The sequence below is a fragment of the Brugia malayi genome, assembly GCF_000002995.4.
Source record: "Brugia malayi strain FR3 genome assembly, contig: Bm_v4_Chr2_contig_001, whole genome shotgun sequence".
NCBI lineage: Eukaryota > Metazoa > Nematoda > Chromadorea > Rhabditida > Onchocercidae > Brugia > Brugia malayi.
The window spans coordinates 3,996,307-4,013,961 of NW_025062476.1; the positions used below are offsets into that span (position 1 = coordinate 3,996,307).

Consider the following 17,655-nt stretch of genomic DNA (forward strand, 5'->3'; position numbering starts at 1 on the left):
GCAGTGCAAATGTAAAAGATGAATTGAAAAAAACCGAAATTTGACTCTTATATTTAAAATTCAAATTTGACTTCTAAATCTAAATTTCTTGCTCCCACAATTAAAAATATATCATTATTCATATGTAAGTGCATTGTGAAAAGAAAAATAATCAAAACCGGCATTTACAAAATTAACCAAAGTGAATTAAATTAAGTGCAGCAACATAAATGTTATTGCAATAAATGAAACATCGAATTTTCCCATCGCTACCACTACCGGCCGTAATTTGTTATTCGGATTTGAAATCTTTTCAAATTTGCGTTTTGTTTCGGACTTGTCGTATTCAATTTTTGCTTTAAGATTTCGTTGACATAATATTTTTAGCAGTTGAAATTACTTTAATAACGATGAAGAAAACCAGGACTATCTATCTTGGTGAGAATAATTTCAGGTTTCTAAATGGGACGTTGTAGTGGTGCTGCTAGAAATTCTTTGCAACTAGCAATACTAACACCAAATCAGCGAGAAAACATTATACGAAAGGAACGCGAAAGACGTCGATTGATAAGGCATGATAAGTATTAAGCTTTTAATTATTATGATTATAGCAGTATGGATCGATCAATAAGTTTAGGTTTATTGTTTTTATTAATGTTTGAGTAAAATTTTAAATAATATTACCAGGGAAGCTACATTTTTTTTTTCAGCTTCCACTAGTTGTTTTTTTTTTTCTCTCTCTCTTCCTCTTCTATCAACTTCTATAGATGGAATATATGGAATGAGAGAAATATTGGATAGAAATGTATTAAAGTGTAGGAGAAAACATTTGAAGTACTGAAATCTTTCAACTGGTATCTTGTTTTTAAAGCTTGTAACTACTGTCTCAGTTTTTATGAATATGATCTTTTTTTATTATTTTACATTTCAGTCTGCTGTATGTCATGTGAGATCTACATTGTCTTTCGTTTTGTTAATAACCTTTTTTTGTCGTGAGATAGCTTCAGAATAACACCAATCTATGGTTGTTGCCTGCTAGTAAATTAAAAGATGAATGAAATTCCACATCAACTGATTACTTCTCCTAAGAATGAGCAAAGTTTTCAAAGCTTATAGTGTATAAATAAAGCATTTCAACTTAATTTAACAATCAAAAAATTGTAGATATCAGCAAGTGCGACAGTTAAGTGCTGAAAATGCGGCAAAAATCCGGGAGAGAGTAAAAATTGCAAAGCAGAAAGAAATGGAGGAACTTAAAAAGCGTATAATGGACGCTATCATTCAGCGAAATTACTTAACTTCCAATGATGTACTTTCCCCGGTTCATGTAGATAACAGTGAATTGGTGAGGGATATTTTTTATTAATGAGTAGTCGAAAAAGCAGCTAAAAGACTTCGTTGTCGAAAGTATATAATTGTCTTCTTCATGCAATGTTTTTTTCACTTGAACCTTGCATTTAAATAAACTATCATTGGCTTACTGAAACATTTACCGTAAAAGTTTTTCAAGTTAGGGATTTTGCCTTGTATAGCTCTAATTTAGCCTATCGAGACACCACATAGATCACGACGACCAGCAATGACGAGTGAACAGTTGGGTCGCGCAATAATTCGACATCGTGAGGCATTGGATAGACTGCATCAAGAAAATGAGCGTAAACAACTGCGACGTGAACTTATATTGGAAAGACGAAGAAAAGCCCGCGAAATAGCAAATATACGATCGAGAGAAATTTAACTCGATAACTGTAATATGTGTAGCATTTCATAGTCATTTTTATTTCTGCAACAAACATTTCCTTATTTTATAAAAATTATGAATTAACAGTGGCAGTAATAACAGCTATAAGTAACATATAAAGCTGATGGAATTTTTTTCTTTTTTTAGAGCATTAACTTTTTTTCATGAACATGTATAGAAAATTTCTTACGAAAAAGAAAATCAGGAAATAAATTATGTCATCCATCTGCTTTAAGTGTTTTTCTTGTATACAACACATTTTACAAAGAATAGCAAAATTTACAATCATCAACTAGATTATAATATGCATATAAGTTTCGTTACAGATCGCTGATTTCGATATAAATTTCCAGTGCGATATCACTTTTTTTCGTTTTTTCTTCTTTTTTATGAACATAAAACCTAGTTTGTTAACAGATTTTAAAGAAAGTAAAATTAACAAGTTTGTTTGATCCGAATTTACATATGTATTTTGAAAATAGCACGAACGTATGGTGTTGAATATGAGAATGTTTTCACAGTGGTGGAATTAAAGTCTTTTTCTTCTAACTGTATATATGAAAAACTTTTGTGAATTGATGATGAAATTACAAATGAAATTTTATCTTATCAGTAGTTATTGATGTCAAATTGATGTCGTCGGTTGGAGATCATCATGCACTATTAGTCATTCTTTTTCAAATAGCACTCATTCTAAAAGCAGGTTAACTGACCAGTAAATGGACTACGTTTGGGGACTCGTTCACAAACGTCGAAAGTGACTCGTATGCATGAGATTTCATTCTCATACAGGAGCCAGGGTAAGTATTCTTCCCTGAAATTAAATGAAATTGAAATCTAGAAGTTGAGAGAATTCTGGACATTTGTAATGTTGTATTAGTGAATAATTAATGTAGGAAATTTCCATTGATGGAAATTGGAATCTTGGTAGAAAGTATAAAAATCTATGAAATGTGATTTTTTAAATCATTGAATTTGAATAGACTTATGAAATGTCATTTTATCAAAACTACGTATATTGGTACATTGGTAATGTTGTATTAGTCATTACTAAATATGCATGATGAGATTGTAAAGCTATTCCAAACTAATTACCCGGAAATAAATGTATTTGAGTAGTTAAAATCATAAGTGTAGAGATAGAACCATAAGTTGATTCTTCTGTGTTTTTAACAAATATAAATTTTAAAGAAAGCAGTAGTATTTATGGTTAAAATTACATTTCTGAGAATCATTTGTTTTTCATTTCTCTTCTTACTTATTAATGTTATATTTCTGTTACCTATGCCATGTATCTTTGCGGTAATTGATATACCACAGTCGAAATTTCTCGAACTGCTCATTACCAATATTCCACGTTTTTCCTCTTTCTTCTAACTCTTTTCGTATGTTTTCTTCAATTAGCGTTTCCTTGATTCGTTTTCTTCTAGCAATTTCATCTGTTGCATTTGCTGCTAAGCGCAATTTTGCCACTACGGTACCCTATGAGAGAAAAATTGATTTATTGAAGAAACACTTAAGAAAAAAGTTTCTCCATAGTAAAAGTTAGATTTTTAACCGAAATTCATAACAAATATTGAACAAAGTAAATTAATTGCTGAAATATAATGATGAAATGAGCAACATCAGAATTAAGGACGGTTTGTTCAGATAAAGTAGGATATATTAAAAACAAATCAGATGCGATTGAGAAATCTTAGTAATCTTAGATAACAGCTTGTAAAAATTTCATAAAAAAACTCTGACATTATTCAAATTATTCATCTCAATCATTCACTATCGAAATAGCGGGATGAAAATTTGTTTTAATAAGGTAAACATAAATGAAAAAAGTTTGCAAGAGAAAGTTCATTTGTGAATTTTAAAAAAAAAGATAAGTAGGGTAAAGCTCACATATCCAACTTGTTGTAAGGAAGAAAATGCAGATCGATAGTCCGAAAACTTGTCACCTTGGAAGAAATCAAATTGACAATCACCATTACTATCAAAAGCAGTCCAATCATTGAAACAAAATTCTTTTCTAAATTATGGCGTATTTGTAATTTTAACTATATATCATTTCTAATTGAGACTATCTCAATTATCTTTAATTAATAGGAGACAAGCTAAATCAACATCGCTCAAATCTATCGAAAATCCTTTAATGTGATAAAATTCCTGGAAGAGAAGCTAAATGTACACAAATGTAAAGTGCATCACTCATGAACTGGAGAATTACTTCAATAATAATAGTAAATGAACTACTATGAAATATTTTCTCTAGATGACAGATAATTATTTAATTGGATTGTATTAATTAACCAGGTGAAATAAACTTCAACAGTTTATTAGGTTCATATATTTACCTGAAAGTATAGAATCCTGGATATTTTGGGCAGCTAATTCCTTTAAGCTGATCTGTCAATGCTGATTTTCCTCTCTCTTCTTGTAAATGATGTAAACTTTCGCAGATGTTACAGTAATAGCTGTCAAATATGTTGTACAGAAAAAAAATTTTTTTTTTTAATTTAATATATTACTGGAATGATAAGTGATAAGTTATTGTTTGTTAACGATATCAATATTTGTATTATTTATTCGAAAATTAAAGTATTAATTTAATATTTATACATACTATATTCTTTTTTAATTTTAAATTTATACGCTAGGATGACTGTAACATCAAGCTAACTTAAACAGTTTAAATTAGCATATTATGCTAAATATTTCTTTAAGCATTTGAAATATTTGATAGTATAAATTTTATTTAATTGATAAGAAGTGGTTTTGTGAATTCTTGAAAATATCTTTAACTATAGAAATCACATCAATATAAGTGCACTATCAGGTCAAAGTTTCTAGTATTAAAAAGTGACCTATGGTCATTCTTCGTTGGTAATAACTGATCTTTTATCTTTTTTTAGCACGTGGAAACACTGTTGTTAGCTAATAAACTTTCAAATATATGAAATGAGAGCTTCATTAAACTATTTTAGTTTATCAGAAATATCACTGTATTTTCACTACTGTTCAAATTTCTATTCATAAAAAACATAACTTAAAAGTGAAAAAAGTATTAATTGCTGGCAAAAGTTTGGAATACTAAATATTCGGAAAAAAAGTGCAAATTTCAAAAAATTAAATAAGTATTTTAAATATAACTTGAAAAAGTTTTCTATTAAAAAATATATACATAATTTTTTAATTACCAATTATTTCCATAACCACCACATCCATTGCTGCTAGCATTTTGACATTTTAAATCTGCGAAATCTTTTACATTCCACCACTGATATTCAACTTTTGCGAACAAACTATTTCCAATTGCGCCATGATTATCTAGCACACGAATATTTTTGATTTCAATATTAAAACAACCAGGAAGTTTTACTACTTTTGGATGAATGATTACTTGTCGTGGATCCACCTCCAATATCTTTTTTGAACCAGGTCGAGCTAAAAAATTAAATATATAATAAAGTTGGATTTTGTTTTTTGCATGATACAATGACATTAGTTTTAAAAACTTTTTATTATTACTGATTTATTCATCAATTAATTCAGCTTCTACATATTCGAAACTATTCCAAATACACAAAATATTCCAATTTAATAGTTTGATCTATTAATTGATGTAAGTTCTAAATTTTTAATATTACTTCATTCCTTAGCTGATTAGTTAATCAATAAATGATTGAATGAATATTATGGATTAACAGGATGTTAAATGAAGCTTATTACATTTCCTATTCAACAAATAATAATTATAAATGTTAATTTTCAATAAAAATGTGCTTCTCTGCCTATCCATCTGCAGAATTCATCTGAATTCATTTTTATCTGAATATATATAACTGAATTCTGTCTGAATTCACTCGCTTAAAAAATTTTCTACTTGGTAAAATTAAAATTAACCCACTGTTAACTCATTATCCCACTCTAGCCTTTATATCACATATGCTAATATTAGGTTAATTTTCATATTGTTATTGTTTGTATTTCTTGTTGTTAATGCATCTACTATAAGTATTAGTGGTACAGCTAACACTGTCACTGTTAATCATGATTTTTTTATATGTTATTGTTATCATATCTAATATGTTATTGTTATAGCATCCACTTTTGTCACAGTTAAAAGCTCTATCTGCTATTATTATTATTATTATTATTATTATTATTATTATTATTATTATTATTATTATTATTATTATTATTATTCGATAGCCATTGTATGTTGTTTAATTTTCTGCTATCTTTCAAATAATTTAAAATGATACGATTTATTATGAATATTTAACGATTTATTATTGGTAGTTAAATAGAGGATAAATTATTGGAAATGATCCGGATGATGAGAGATAATAATGTTGAATGGATGAAAAACCGGTTATTCATTTAACCTGATCCATAATTTATTTCAGCTCCAATTCAAACAGTTAAATATCTATTGGTAATTTCTTTTTTTTACTTTTCTCCTATGTCTATCAATAATTAAAACTGGATTTATAAAATTGACAAAATGTAAAAGTGTTTATGCTATACAGAAAACACTCTTTTTCATTTTTTTCGTGTATGTACTTTTTTTTCTCTTTCAGTTTTTATAATTTATTGAAAAAAAAAAAAAAAAATCGTGAGTGTCAAATGTCCTGATGCGGAAGTAGTGGTGATGGCATTTATCAAAGTACTTTTAAACTATTCAACAGTGACAAATTTATTTGATAATTTGACTACAATGAATAATTCTAATTGAATTCGTTTAAATGAATTCAGTAAAAAAGAATCGATAATTTGTGTTTGTTTGCATTTTTTAAAGAAGCTAAGCCTAGAAAAATGAAAATAATATTTGTATCTAGTTATTTATTTTATTTACTTATTATAATTGCAATTACTATTGCTTTTATTTTTAGGCGTGATAATTTTTGTTTTATTTTTTTTGAAAAGAAAAGTAAAATAAATTAAAGAAAAAATTTTTAATTTTAATAAGCCGTATTATTTGAAATGAAACTAACAACAGCTTGCATCAGCATTGCCTGGAATGAGCCAAATATCTTTTTGTAAACATCGAGAAGTTTTGCTCTTAAGAGTTGTTCCATGGATCACTTGTCGAGAATGTTCCCGACATCTTGGATTCAAAATATCACAATCAATTTGCTGACTATTCACAAGTAATGCAAACCGATGTGGACAAAATGGTAAAAGAAGCCAAATGGTAGTAGTAATAATAATTTGTAGTAGCATAAATGATAACGATGATAACGATGATGGTGATGTCAATGATGATGTTGATGATGAAACTGATAAAAGTGGCAATATCAGATATGTTTATATTTAAAATTGTGAGATTGGTAAATAATAAATGTTTGCGGATGTATTGAAATTATTTGCGAATAAATTCTTGATTGAAATAATATACGCGTTTTTTGCTCTTAAAATAGGTAATTTTCTTAATTGGCAGTTTAGGAATAAAAACAAATTGTCAATAAAAAAGCAATTTAGTAAACTAAAGCAAAAAGGAATAATAAATAACAGCAGGAAAGCAATAATATGATATCAGGATAATATAATATCAAGTAAGTAATAATATAATATCAGGAAAACAGCAATACACTATTCGCAAGTGTGAATAAATTCTAATTTGTTTTGGCTAATTTAATAAGCCAAACAAATTTTCTTTCTAATAATAATTTACCAATTAATTAATATTTTGAGCATAGCAATACTAATGATAATTGGAAACAGTAGCAACCAATTGATTTAACTGATAGCAATAATAGAAATGATAACAATAATATAAACGATAATAACAGAAATAATGACAGTTTGTTGTAGTAAAAACTATGTTAATAGTAACACTGATAATATTGATAATGATGATTTATTGTTTGGTGTGATTAAAAATAACCAACAAAAAGTCAAAAAAAAAAAATAGTAAAATTAGAGTAATCACCAATAGTTTGAGTAATAACTAACGTTAATACTTATTTAAATTAATAATATAACAGATAAATTTTAGTATAGAAGAAGATTAATTTCAATTGAATGTTACAACATCACTCGTTTACTGTGTTTGCATAAACACATATTATCCATATGAATTTTAAATTATGAAATCATCATCATCACCATCATCAGTAATGAGTAATCAACATAACCCATACTCTAAACCGGTATTTCATATGATATGATTACAATTAAATTCATTGGCTGTCATCTGTTGAGGTAGAGATTATGAATTGTGAAAAAGTTTTGAAATTATATTTAAATATGACAAAAAAAAAAAAAAAAAAACGAATTAAAAATTACAATTGTGAATGTAGAAAAACCAAAATTAATGTAAAATTAATTCCAATTTTCGAAAGAAGCAAAAAATTACAACGAAAATATTAATTATCATTTAATCCAATCTATGAAATGCTATTATCCTTCATTTTTTTCTTTTTTTTACTTCGTTACTATTTTGAAATTTTACTTTTTTATTTGAATTATCGTTGTAATATTATTGGAATAAATACATTCCCTTATCAATTATATGATTAATTTTTAATTAATTTTTTCGTTATTGGTTTCGACTGCATAAAATAACTTTTCATAGCTTTTAATAAAAGCAAAAAATAAAACGATTGTTAATTTTTTTTCTTTTCTTTTTTGCTTTTCATTGTTACACTTTTTTTTGCAATAAATTATCTGATCATAGCATTATTATCAAAGAAAGAAATTTAAAAAAGTGACCAATGGTCAACAAGTGTGCTGTTTAGCTTAAATTACCAAATTTCCTTTTTTTTTTTAATTTTGATTTGTGATTTATTCTTATTTCAGCTATTTTTTTTAAAGCATAGCTGCCAATGCATTTTTATATTTTATTAGCGCAACAAAATTTTAATACTTTATTATGATTATTATTGTTATTATTATTATTATTATTATCGTCATCGTTACTGTTGTTGTTATTGCTATTGTTTTTGTTGTTGACATTATTGTTATCGTTTTAATTATTTTTCGTTTATCCTTTCCTATCATTTATCACTTCTTGACGAATGTTGTGTAACATCCAAATTAATTGACGGTAGCTTAAAATTATTTCTTTTATATTTTACAAATAAATTTTTTTTTTAAAAAAAAAATCATTTTTCTTCTGAATGAAGATTTATGAAATATTATAATAGAAAGTGCTTTCAGATCAGGTCCATTTTTTAAAAGTCCAATTTCTACTTTAGTTATTTACCCGTATGTACTTTTATTGTCGTTATTCCATCACTTTTTTTTTTACCATACTTAGAAATAAAAATAAAAAAAAAAACTTTTAAAGTATTAATTACAGGTGTGAGAAAAAACACAAAGTCAATATTCTTTTATAAACAATAGCTATTTCAACTTTAATTTTTCATTTTTAATTTTTTTTTAAATTACCAATATTTATAAGAATAAAAACAAACAAACCATAATTTTGCTTGGAATTGTTTCAACACTACCACCAAAACGAATATCTTGTTGTTGTTCATATTGTGCTTGTGCAACAGCATCTTGCAATGATACAAACATGTAACTTTTCGGCACATGCTCATAAAAGTGTGAATTCTCGAACATTTGACGTACTGCTACTTAAATACATCACTTCTTGTAATATATTCAACATTTTTTTTTTTTTTTTCATATTTATGATTTCAATTATAACTTGAACATCAATATTCGAAAAAATATATCAAAAAAATATTGAATATTAAAAAATATTAAAAAAAAAAAAAAAAAAAAAAAAAAACGAAATAAAACAAATTTTTTTCTCATTCCTCTCATTTATTCTTATTGATAATTTTTATCATTAAAAAAATTATAGCTAAATTTATACAAATAACATATATGTAAGATGAAATAAATTTATTATCTTGTCATGAATTAAAAGATTTTTTGTTTATAATTACTTTTAATGCTTTCTTTTTTCTTTTTTTTTTAAATTCATTTCAAAAATATATAACTTACAACAATATTTCTGTTATAGCAAACGATAAAATACATTGTTCTATCATAAATAACCTTTACAACAGGCGAAAAATACAGTAATATTAATAGCTTTGTAGTCAGCATGCGCTCGTGCTAATGCATCAACGCCCATTAAATCGATGTAAGGAAATGACGAGCAGTCGACAATAATGTGTGTTAATTGAATTAAATCTTCTGATTCCTCATTTCTTTCAATATTTCGCTTTGATGGATGAATGCAATGTCGTCGTACTGTCAACTCTAATAAATAAATTTGCTTACAGTAATTCGATATTACAGTAAGTTTTCTTATTTGGAAAAAAAAAAAAAAAAAAAAACGATGATAAAAAGAAGAAAGAAATAGAATTTAAAAAATAATATCAGAAATTGTCTAAATATTAAATTTTGGAAAGATTATTTTCTTGGAAAAATATAAAAAATTTTACATCAATAAATTGTATTTGAAACATTTATTGCTGAAAACATATAAATAAATAAATTTAAAAATAAGCAAAAAAAAAAAAAAAAGAAAATTAAAATGAACAAATGAATGAATGAAAATACACTAATTTGATTGATAAATATGATAAATAAATCTAAGTAAATAAATAAAGAAAAAAAAAGGCTAAAAATGAGTGATATTAGTAAACAAATAATTTGGCATTATTTATTAATAATCTCTCAAAATAAACTTACGGATTTCTTCATCTCTATTCAAATTTTCATCTTTTTCATTACCAATATCATCTGTGGCTTTTTTCTTCTGATTAACTGTTTGCTTAAGTTTTGCTACAATATTTAATGGATCAAGGCCTGTTGCGCTAAAATGAAATGGAAATAAAAAAGAAACTAACAAATTAAGCAAAAAAAAAGGAATTCAGAAATCTAATCAAAATAATAAAATAAATAATTATGATTTATCAATTCATTTCTTATCATTGTAATCTTAATTTATGTAACTAATTTGCAAATTTCAATTCGAGAATTAACATTTTTTCCTATTTTTCTTACTAATGCCAAAAAAAAAAAAAAAAAAAACGAAAACAATTATGCAAATTAGAAAATAAAAACCTATGCATGCTTGATAAGAATAATTCAGCATTTGCAAAATACAATGGTGCATCGAATCGAAATACTTTAATACCCGAAATTTCCATAGCTGCACGATAATGGCCAATACCTTTGAAATCTGATGTCCCCGGAATGCGTCCCATGCATGTACTTTCTGCCCTTAATCATTTATTTCTTATTTTTATTATAAATTATTAGAAATTTAACTTTGATGCAAAAAAATTTTTTTTTGTTAATCGTAGAATATAAAATGAACCAAAAATGTTTTTAAAATAATCAAATATAAAAAAAAAAAGGAATAAAACATAGTTTGCTTATAATTTGATTTTATCAAATTTAAGAATTAGGAAATAATTTTTAAGAACCCCAAAATTCAAATTTGTCTATGTTAGTTAAATTTGAATAATATAATGTGATAATGAAGCAATAATGCAAAAGATCAAAATATCAAATCTTTCTATTCATTTTTTTTTTTTTTTCATTTTAAATATATAAATGAAAATTTTCTTTCTTAAATATATAAATTTATTCAACCAATTACTAAATTAAGTTTTTTTAAAAATATTTATCAACTTAAAAAATTTTCAATGAATTATACAAAATTAAAACTATTATATAAATTTGATTATTCTAGTTACCATTGTGATCGTAAGACGACAGTAAGAAGCGCAAAAACAACACCAATTGCAAGTCCAATATTAACATTTATTAGAACAACTGCTGTGAATGTTACCAAAAAAATAAACTAAAAAAGAATAAATATTGAATTTATTTTAGAAAAAAATCAAAATTAAATCTTTTTTTTAACTTTGATTTCATCAATTTTTTTCTTAGCTTTTCACTTCCGCCTAATTCCAATTAAACATTTTAGCTAAAGCAGTAAATATTTTTAAAAGATTATGAAATAATTCAAGATAAATAAATGAAATGAAACTTCAATCAAATTTTCGAAAAGAAAAATAATGAAATTTGAAAATGAAATGAAATTTCAAATGTTAGCATAGCAAAACGAACAAAATCAACGGTTGATTCTTGAAAAAGCACACGTGACCAACATATTTTCAGGTATAATTCTTTCATAGCAACCACAACAATACATGATAATATAGTCTAAATATTAAGTATGTATTTACTTAATTGCTTATTCATTTATTTTTGATTCGTATTTCATTTTTCAATATGATAGCATCTTTGCTTGCATTATTAAAAGTGTCATCATCTATCAGTATAAATGCATAATCACAACGGCCATTATGAATATATTAAAACTAATAGTGACACTATTTAATTTTCTTCTTTCAATTTAATGAACCAGTATTTTACACAAAATTTAAAATGTGATCATTTCATTTTATTGCTTCCTTCATGTTTATCATTATAGTATTTGATTAGTACCAAAATATCACAATATCATACCTTAGGTAAATATTTGAATAGAGGTGCAGCTCCATATGCAATAATTACTAATATTAATACTACTACTAATGTTGTTAGCTGAAATAGCAATTATTTTAGTTGTAGAACTATCAATCCGAAAATTGGAAATCCAATATTTTTCCTTTTCACTTTTTCCAAAATTATTATCAAACCTATTATTATTTCAATAGAAAACATTTTGACACCTGTGATTTTGTGCCCAATCGTGCACTTGTTACTGTCCTACTTAATGATGAACCACCAGCAAAACAACCAAAGAATGATGCGACAATATGCATTGTACCCAATGCCAGCCATTCCTTTAAAAAATTTACCAAAAAAGGAATAAAAAGCTGATCAAACTTTAGTAAGTTAAATAATATGAAAATTATTAAAAATTTTAAAGAATATTTTAAGTAATTAATAATTAATAGTGCTAAAGTAATTAAACAATACATTACTAATGAAAATTAATGCAAATTTAAAAAATCATTAATTTGTGAAAAAGCAACAATTAGTCAAAGAAATTATTAATCGTAAAAAAATAATTGTTAATGTTTAGATAAAATGAACTGAGGAAAAAGTTTCAGTTTAATAGATTAATACTATTTCAAAAAGAAAATGAAATTAATACCTGACTGAAAATTTAACTTTAAAAGTAATTAATACCTGGTTTACGTTAATCTGGTACTTATACTCTTTGGCAATTAGTTTTGCAAGTGCAATATGTATGACAAATGATACAATAGCAATTGAAAAAGCAGAAAAAATGATCAGTCCGGTTTTGTTGAAATCCGGAAGAAATGGTGCACGCATTCCGGCATCAACATCACCAACAATTTGCAAATGTAAATCTAGCGGTGTTTCGTTTGCAAAATAGCACAAAGAAATAGAAAATATTACCTATAAAAGAATTTACGAAAAAAAGAAGTTTAATGAATTAATTTAAAGTTATTTTTATAAATTGTTTTAATTTTTTGAATTTTAGCTTATTTTGGTAAAAAGAGCATAAAACGACTAATTTTTTCAATATTTCATCCTACTCATGTTTTAGTTTCCTAATCATAATAAAAATTTTACAATTTGCTACTTTAAAGTGATATTGGAAGACTTTCCATTATTACTAAGAGTGCAAAATTTATGACTGAATGACTGATTATTAATCTCTAAATGAAATAATTCCGAGATTTGTAACATATAGCTATGTTCCGGAATGACTTTTACAGTTTTTAAAATTCATCGTCCAATTTATTAATAATTAATTTAAATTAATTATTAGGTAAGTAATCAAAAATAACAGTGCTTGAAACGGAGCAGTAATGATATTTACCAGAAGGAATTCCATTGGAAATTTCGTTTTCGTCCACGGTTTAACAATCGGATCAATGATCAGTTTTGATATTAACAGAGACAGAATACAGATAACGGTACAAAGGAATGTATGCAGTTGAAGTGTACGGATATTCCGGACGAAACAAATTAGGAACTGGAAAAAGAGAGAGTAAAAGAGTACTTTTATTTTTTTTTTTAGCTATGCATAAAATATTTAAGTACAAAATATTTTTTGGTTGTTATAGGTTTTCCACGCGGAGTAGTTAATAAATGTCATCATTTCTGCATACACGCTAACTCACGTATTTTTGCGTACGTATCTTATGCATACAGGAAGATAATAAAGTTGATGATAAAAAAGATAATACTCTTAGAGGGAAATTTTTGATAAAATTTTATTTTACAAAGTGATTGTGCTACCTATAACTAAAGAAGTTGTGTAACATCGATTGATATCGATTTATGGTTGAAAAAAACGACAAAAAATTTAATGAATGCTTATTTAATTAAAAAAAAAATAAACGAAATATGTGATTTATGCTTAGACAGCATGTGTAGCTAAAAAAATGCAAATATTTTGTTTTCTTAAAATTTGAAATCATACTTTAATACAATTTAACAATGTAAATAAAATGTGATAAATTAACGATACAATTTTACATTAAAAATGTTGTAATTAAGTAAACATTTTTAAAATTTTGGAAACTCACTCGAACAATTCCAAACATTTCAGATGTGTGCGGTACATTTTTAACACCAGTCATTGTTTGAAGTTGACTAGCAAGGACATGTACCGCTGCACCAGATGTTAATCCTTCCACTAATTGATCAGATAACCAAACAGCTAATAAACCAGCATTTAAAAGTCCTAAGATAACCTAAAAAAAAAATAAATAAATAAATAATAAAAAATAAAAATTATATGCTATGTTAGATAAAATAGAAAGTTTAATTTTAGTAACTTTTAAAATGAAAAAAAAAAATGCAAATTTATAAAGATTAGAAAGGTTAGAAAACAATTTAAAAGATTATATTAATAACCTGTATTATACCAACAAAAAATGCAATCAATGATGATAATTGAATGGCTTTTTCTACATCTGGTTTTTGAGTGATTTTTGAGCAACAAAGTCGATCTGTTTTATTATATGTTAGCATTGGTTCAGTTAATGATTGCTCAATTACCGATCCAACCATCATAGAAATTATTGCAAAAGCACCTGAGAAAAAAATTTTTTCATTTTTCATTCCTTCATGAAAATATTGGAATGAAATAAATGGAAGCAAAAAAAAAAAAAGGAATTGCATTATTATTATTATGAATTCAAAGATTGGAAATATTTCTGATAAACAAAAAACTTTTTTAATATTATTTGATTAAAATAATCGTAACCAACCGGTAGATGCATGTCGTGATGTTCCAAGAAAAACATAGATTAATGGTCCAATGATACCTGTATAGATACCATATATGGGTGGTATACCAACCATTAAACCATATGCAAGACCTATATAAATTGATTGTCTCTCAGATAATAGCACTGCAGTCTAACACTTAATTGATTGATGATAAAAGTAGGATTAATTATTACCTTGTGGAATATAAATAATTGATATCATAATGCCATTGATAATATCTCGTAATAAATCTTCATGCCAATTATATGTTGGAAGCCAAGCAACAATTGGTAATCGATTCTAAATTTCTTCGTGATGTGCAGTATATTTTGTTAGTGATAATAATTTATCATAATTATATGTAATAAATAAAATTTACGTAAACTTACCTTCAAAAAATTCATCCATTCTAAACTTCGCCATGTTTTCATAATTTTTATCTGATAAATTATTTTTCTTGCTATTGATAAATTGGTCTGAAAACTTAAATTTTTATTTAATTATACAGAAAAGAAATGAAATGAAATTCGTTTATTTTTGCATTAAATTTTTATTATTTCAGGCTTAAATGTTGGAAAAATATCATTGTTCTCTGTATCAAATATCTAATAATTTAATTGGATTTATTTCAATTGAAATACTATTATGCAATTTACGAAGGAACGATAACATTGCCGGAATTTAGATTTTTTTTTTTTGATTATTTTACCCGTCGATAACCATGCTTTTTATCAAACTGTTCCTGATTTATTGCAGGTCTGCGTTCCGTTTTTAAAGTTAATTGCATTTCCGATTTCTGCCTGCTAAAAATATATTTATAAAAGGCAACAATCAAAATTATAATGAATAATTGCTAAATGTGAAGCAAAATGTGAGTAAAAAGATTGTAAGTTCAGAAGTATTTGTACATTAAAATTTTTAATTACTAATCAGATTCATACGCTGTTGATAATTCTTCTCGAGAAGCTTTTATTTGTGATTTCTGTGATTGTGTAATATCTTCCTTCATTAATTTTTTCCCATTTTTTACATATTTTGTCATTTTACGATTCAAATTTTTTCCATCAGAAGAATACATCGCTATAAACAATTAACATTTTAACTAAATTAATCAATTCAATTTCAAATTAACCTTACAGATGATTGGTTGTTTGAGAATTTAGAAAGACAATATTGAAAACAATAAAGGATTGCAAGGGCAAATTTGAAAAATTGAAATTTGAAATTAAAAATTAATGTGATGGCTATTTCATAAAAATGACATTTAATTCTGGAGATCTCTCAAATATGACATGATTCATAATCTTTTCACTAAATAAAATCTCGAATATTTTTTTATATGCTTTAAATTAATTTGGCAGTCTGTATCGTAAATCTTTCTTCATAAAGAAATTGATTTCATTTTGATGAAATTGATTTGTGCTCGAAAAAGTAATACAACTATCAGGCAGTGCTACATGAATTCCGGGTAATCACGAATAGTATACGATGGTTATACTTACTATTCTGTATAATCATTGTATTCTTACCGTCATTCTACGTCGATGATTTCAGCTAGAATTTTATGTCTAGTGAAATAAATTGTAATGAGAAGAAATTAATATTTTCATATATTATAAAAAATCCATTTTGTAAGGATAAAATTATAATTGATATTATTAATTGAAATATTATAAAAAATCCATTTTGTAAGAATAAAATTATAATTGATATTATTAATTGAAATATTATAAAAAATCTATTTTGTAAGAATAAAATTATAATTGATATTATTAATTGAAATATGCAATTTTGTATACTATTACTCGAATTGCAGCACTAAAGATTAAGTTAAGTTTGTATTTAAAAGTTAATGAAAAAATAAAGCTTTTCAAATTTTCAACAAACTGTCGCTTTATTAATTTCCATTATTAAATTGAAGAATAAACTGAAAAAGGCATGAAATTTGGAATTCTAATTTGCAGCTATCATACTTGAATCTGTAAATGATGATTCGAATGGAAGATTTTCCGTTTCCGGCACTTTTGCTTCCACTGATGGCAAATTGCGCTCAACTTTTTTTATCACTTTCACGGCCTCAGTATTTATTTCAGATATCTCTTGGCCAAGTCGCTTTTTTTGCTTGGCCATATTTCACCTCTACTACTTACTGAAAATACTTATTGGAAACAATTCGCGCTCTTCTTATAACAGCAATGCTTCATGCAAATTTTTGATTTCAATTTTAAATTTGTAATTTTAATTTAAAAAACAAAATGAAATATGTTAATTTTACTCTTTTTCCTAGAATTACATTTGTTTGACTTATTGCAACTCATCGTCTGACGATATCGATTAAGGTTTTAAACAATTTCAATACAAACTTCATTCACATATTTATTTCATAATTTTAATTTACGCATTTAAACCACGCACTTTTAAATTAATTTTAAATATTTTTCAATCCTTTCTTTAGCTTTTCTAATATTCAGCTTTTACAAAAAAAAAAAAAAAAAAATAAAAGTCAAAATCTATAATTTAAAAAATTTTTAATTTAAGAAATTAATTTAAAAACGTAAATTTTAAAGTCTAAAAAATTAATTTAGCACCTTTTCAATTAATTTAATACAATTTTCTTCATAAGCTACTTCTTCTTTTATGTTTTGAAAGTTTCAATTCTAAGTCAAACTTCTCATAGTAATACAAATTCATAATAGTGTTGTCAAAACTTTTTTTCATAGCTATTTTTTTTTTTTTTTCGTTGTGTAAAATAAGCAATAAATTAA

At 25.5% G+C, this 17,655-nt stretch overlaps 3 protein-coding genes across 3 annotated transcripts; 1 reads left to right on the forward strand and 2 right to left on the reverse strand.

The window, feature by feature from the left end:
• Positions 1 to 441: 441 nt before the first annotated feature.
• Bm9434 (Uncharacterized protein) lies at positions 442 to 1,717 on the forward strand (the record flags this gene model as incomplete). The annotated part of the gene is made up of 3 exons (XM_043078337.1): positions 442 to 551; positions 1,144 to 1,324; positions 1,523 to 1,717. 3 exons carry the CDS (start codon positions 442 to 444, stop codon positions 1,715 to 1,717), a joined length of 486 nt encoding a protein of 161 aa, XP_042934271.1.
• A 696-nt stretch (positions 1,718 to 2,413) lies between these two features.
• Bm3542 (Uncharacterized protein) lies at positions 2,414 to 6,937 on the reverse strand (the record flags this gene model as incomplete). The annotated part of the gene is made up of 6 exons (XM_001893606.2): positions 2,414 to 2,534; positions 3,003 to 3,202; positions 3,614 to 3,740; positions 4,066 to 4,185; positions 4,909 to 5,155; positions 6,709 to 6,937. The coding sequence occupies 6 exons, from the start codon at positions 6,935 to 6,937 to the stop codon at positions 2,414 to 2,416; spliced, it is 1,044 nt and encodes a 347-aa protein (XP_001893641.1).
• Positions 6,938 to 8,712: 1,775 nt separating this feature from the next.
• On the reverse strand, positions 8,713 to 17,020 carry Bma-sulp-6 (Uncharacterized protein; the record flags this gene model as incomplete). Its single annotated transcript, XM_043078338.1, has 19 exons — positions 8,713 to 8,766; positions 9,137 to 9,297; positions 9,728 to 9,934; positions 10,370 to 10,494; positions 10,745 to 10,903; positions 11,383 to 11,489; positions 11,759 to 11,854; positions 12,161 to 12,238; positions 12,367 to 12,480; positions 12,830 to 13,063; positions 13,491 to 13,646; positions 14,203 to 14,370; positions 14,534 to 14,712; positions 14,890 to 15,000; positions 15,085 to 15,190; positions 15,280 to 15,366; positions 15,600 to 15,693; positions 15,832 to 15,970; positions 16,864 to 17,020. 19 exons carry the CDS (start codon positions 17,018 to 17,020, stop codon positions 8,713 to 8,715), a joined length of 2,532 nt encoding a protein of 843 aa, XP_042934272.1.
• Between the last annotated feature and the right edge of the window lie 635 nt (positions 17,021 to 17,655).